This window comes from Amphiprion ocellaris, chromosome 11, assembly GCF_022539595.1.
Source record: "Amphiprion ocellaris isolate individual 3 ecotype Okinawa chromosome 11, ASM2253959v1, whole genome shotgun sequence".
Lineage (NCBI taxonomy): Eukaryota > Metazoa > Chordata > Actinopteri > Pomacentridae > Amphiprion > Amphiprion ocellaris.
Genome location: NC_072776.1, coordinates 11,110,249 through 11,114,460, shown reverse-complemented (window position 1 = coordinate 11,114,460; position 4,212 = coordinate 11,110,249). Strand labels below are relative to the sequence as shown.

Genomic DNA, 4,212 nt, shown 5'->3' with positions numbered 1-4,212 from the left:
GTTCATTTCTTTAAAAAGATTCTCCTGAGTCATGGTAGATTTGATGTTCTAAATGAACCACAGTACAAAATCAATAATCAGTTATTACTTTCTTGTAAAGAGATACAGAGGAGTAGCATTTAATACAACCACAATTCATTGACATGAATATTATCTACCACCACAAAGTAAGAAATGAACTCAGGAAGGATGGGAGATGAGCTGTGGGAGAACTGGAGTGAACAGAGGAGATGACTGTGGCTGCCTTGCTGCTATTTGGAGCTTTTAGTGACTATCCAGTTCATCAATGAGAACTCCGCTCACCAGCCAATCACAAGAGAGCCAGCCAGGACCCAGCGCCTCTTTTAGCCCACAATCAACACCCTGCAGATGCTGTCACCGTTGAACACGGCCCACATACAGTCCTCATGGGAAAAAGTGAACCGATACTGTTTATGGCCTTTGCTATAGTGGTGATAGAAGTTTCTCTACAAGTACATGATGAAAATGGGAAGAGTGATTTTTTTTTCCTACCAGACTTACAACACTTTCTGCCTTTGGGAGGAAAAGTGAGAACATACTGTAACACCAGTCAAAAGTCAGAAATTGAACCCTTTTTTATTTATTTTTTGATGACCTGACTCCGTGCTTTTGGTTTGTGCAGAGTAAAAATCAGCACGTTCCCAAATATCCTGGGAGAAGGTGCTCATGGAACCCTGCGAAGGACTATCACTTTGCTGACAGCCGGGATGCCAGGGGTTGAGATAGCTGTTGGCTGTTAGTATCTCCTAAATCTCTGATCATCGGTGTGTGACCACTGTGTGAAATCTTTGAGATGGATGTACCATGTGTCCTCTGATAAAGTTCTTGTTTTTAGCTGTACATCCACCAGTCTGAATAAATGTGTCTGAGATACTGCAGGAGAAACTAACGATGGTTCAGCTGCAGACAGAAGATTGTTCTCTGCTGGATATTTAACCACCCCGATATTTTCCTGTGAGCTATTCCCAGCCCTCCCTAATGAAAGCAATCATACAAGGCAGGGAGAAACACTTGATGTTACATATAGAAAGTAATCCTGCCTGCTGCACTGTACTCTGATTTTATCCAATAGTCACTGCAGTATAACATATGAATTCAGGTCAGTAAATATTTAGGAGGACATTTTATTTTGTTATTCAGAGAGATTTTTGTCTACTATATTAAATATGCAAAACATTTCTTTCTCTGCTGCTAAATCCAATTTATGTCTGCATAAAAAAATATCTTTAAATAAATAATCGGTTGCAGTTAGTTTGTTACCTCATCTATTTAGAGTTATGCACGACCTGAAAATAAGGCAAATATATGCACGGTTTTGAAAAACTAAATGTATCTGCTAGATTATGAAGAGATCAGACTGCGATTTATCAGTGCAAATTTATCTGTGTAATTTTTTTTTGGCTTGAAAGCAATCTTTCTGCTCATTTTTAACGTCTAGGTATCACACTTCATTTCAGCTATCCTTTTTTAAAGGTTTCCAAGAAAGCAAGACTAAAAGTGATCAAATAGAATTTCAAAAATGTACATTAGGTTTATGTCAAGACTGAAGATCCATTAGCGATACACAATCAAAACATCTTCAAAACTTTTAAACTGAGCTTTGTAAGCTATAACAGGCAGTATTTATTTCCACAGTACTGGACTACATTATACTCAGTATGTATTCCAACTCATACACATACAGTATGACAGGTCTTTCCTACACCATCAAGTGTAGAAATTCAAGTAATGACCACACATACTACTTTCTCCTTCAACTTCAGCACCTGTCTCTTTACACACAGTATCATCATTAAATTGAAGTTCACAAAGAATTGATTTTATAGATTTCTTCAGATCCCACATGAGGACATCAAGTGTGGCCCCAGACAGCGGCCAGTTTGCTTCAGCTTTGACAAGCCTGCGGACATCCATCACAAGACAGAATAAGGCCTCGTCAATCAGGAAGGATCAGGAAGGGAAAAGCAGGAGGAGGGAGTAACTGGGGTGAAGGACATTTTAGAGAAAGTAAGCTGATTGTATTTAACTGTGTGTGCGGTGCACAGGTGGGCAATCAGACAGCAGCATATTGCCCGATGGCTTCATCCTCCCTGCATTGACAAGACAAGTCATTTCTGAAGCTCCCAGGGAGCTGAAACCCAGGTGAGCCGGGGGCAGAGCGTAACAGATGCTTTGACAGAAGGAGGAAGGAAGGTGCATGGATCAGAATCTGACCCAGACACAAAACACCTTCAGATAACAGGAAGGGTATTTTTTAGTCTCTATGTAATTTGTTTAGGGTGTCCTTTTGTTTCAAATAAGAGTTTCAGTCGAATGATTTGAACTCATATTTAGCTATCGACTGTCTGACTGATTAAAAGAAATGCAAATGAGAGTGAAGCATTTCCTCCTGCGTGTATCCCTGTGAATTTCTAAGACTTGATTTCCATTTAAAATAAACAGAAAGCACATATTTTTTTCCAAATCTTGTCAGGATCAATAACCCTCTTGACATTGTGCGCATAATTTCCACAATATGCCTCTGATTCAAATATCTCTTGGAAATTTTAGAGCCTGCAGCTCCTGAAATCTCATCTACTCAGAGGGCGTGGCAGTGAGGGGGTGATATTCATGATGAGAAAATAAACCTTAATTAGGAGAAAACCTTTAATTACAGAATAAATTTATTCCAATTAACATGATACACAGCATGCTGGGCTTCCTCCACCGCCCACGCAGACACTTATCACCAGGAAATCCACTGAACACAGTGATGCACGCTGTATGCAAAAAACACACACAACATGCAGCACATGTTATACATTAATTTCTCCCTTGCATTTGCAGGAGAGTATTTCAAAAGCAGCAAATACAAAGACTTTGCCACCAAAATGACAAAGGATGCTGCTTGACAAACAAGTGCAACTACTGAAATTACAACAGTGCGTGATTGAATATTTAATAAACAAAGAGGCTTCAAATGCACAGTACCTCCTGGAAATGTCTTTGTTGTCATTTTTTTTTCTTTTCTTTTTAGAAAAAGGCCACAAGAGATAAAGTGAGCCTCAGTCATCTGCATGGTTACCTCTTGCACAGTGACCGTTCCTCTGGTCTAAATCTGAAAACAGAGGCCTCGTTGAGGCTGTAGATCATGGCATTGTCTCCATCTGATCACAGCAACCAGAGCGCAAAAGGTCCTCATCAATCAGTAGGCTCCAACAATGACCGCCTCCGTTTCTTTGGACGGTCTCCTGTCCGTTACCAAAAAGTTTATCATCCCCTCTGACTTTATGAGAAGGTTGCAGCCCAAGAAAAATATGCCAAACACCACGGTGAGGGACAGGACGCACATGACGGCTATCTGGACCACCCTCATGATGAAGAGGCTCCTCTCATCCGGAGCTGCCGCCACGAAGCCGTTATCAGTCACCACGGACGAAAAGTTGCAGCAGAAAAACTCCTCAGTCTTGTTGAATAGTCCGCCCTCCGTTTGGTTGAACCCGGTGTTGTTCATCTCCACTTTTTTTCCTTTTCTTTCCTTTTTTGAAATCAAACTTTCAGTGCGTAAAGATGCGAAAGGCAGAGAAAGGGGATACGCGCGCCCGGCACGATCCCACAGAAATAAATCATCAAGTGGAAAGTGAAGATGATGAGGCGCCGAGTTGCAGAAGTTCCGTCACATCAGCCTGCGCTCTTCTGGAGTTTAACCAGCTGCTTTGGAATCGCATTACTGGATGTTTCATGTGTTGCGTTGCCAGTTTGAGAACGAAATGAATCCGCCAACCCCGCGGTTAAATATCCAGACTGGATCTGTTGGAGAGGGAGGAGGCAGGACGCAGCAAGAGCGCCACCATACGACCACAATACATGTGTGCCACCAATGTGCATGTGTGTAGGACATTTTGTACCATGTCTGTCGTGTGTGTTTGAGTGTTTGTAGCCTGCTGTGTGTTGGAGTGTGTGTATGAGGCATGTGTTAATGCACAGCGGTCCATTAGCAGGTTATCTGTTGAGTCTGAGCCAGCTTGTGTTTTACTGACATGCATGTATTCTAGCAGACAGTATATTATAAAATAACTTCCAGCAGCCTGAGCTGAACTCCTCAACCACCGCTCAGAAATATCTGAACACTTTTCTGTCAACAAAATGTGGGCATTATAAGCTATATAAATATTTCACTTGTTATTTTTTTTGTCGTAATAGAGTGGCTGA

The 4,212-nt window shown here is 41.4% G+C and overlaps 1 protein-coding gene across 1 annotated transcript; it reads right to left on the bottom strand.

The window, feature by feature from the left end:
* Window positions 1-2,653: 2,653 nt before the first annotated feature.
* rprma (reprimo, TP53 dependent G2 arrest mediator candidate a) lies at window positions 2,654-3,800 on the bottom strand. Its single transcript, XM_023277422.3, has one exon. It carries the CDS (start codon window positions 3,512-3,514, stop codon window positions 3,206-3,208), a length of 309 nt encoding a protein of 102 aa, XP_023133190.1. The 5' UTR covers window positions 3,515-3,800; the 3' UTR covers window positions 2,654-3,205.
* Window positions 3,801-4,212: the final 412 nt, after the last annotated feature.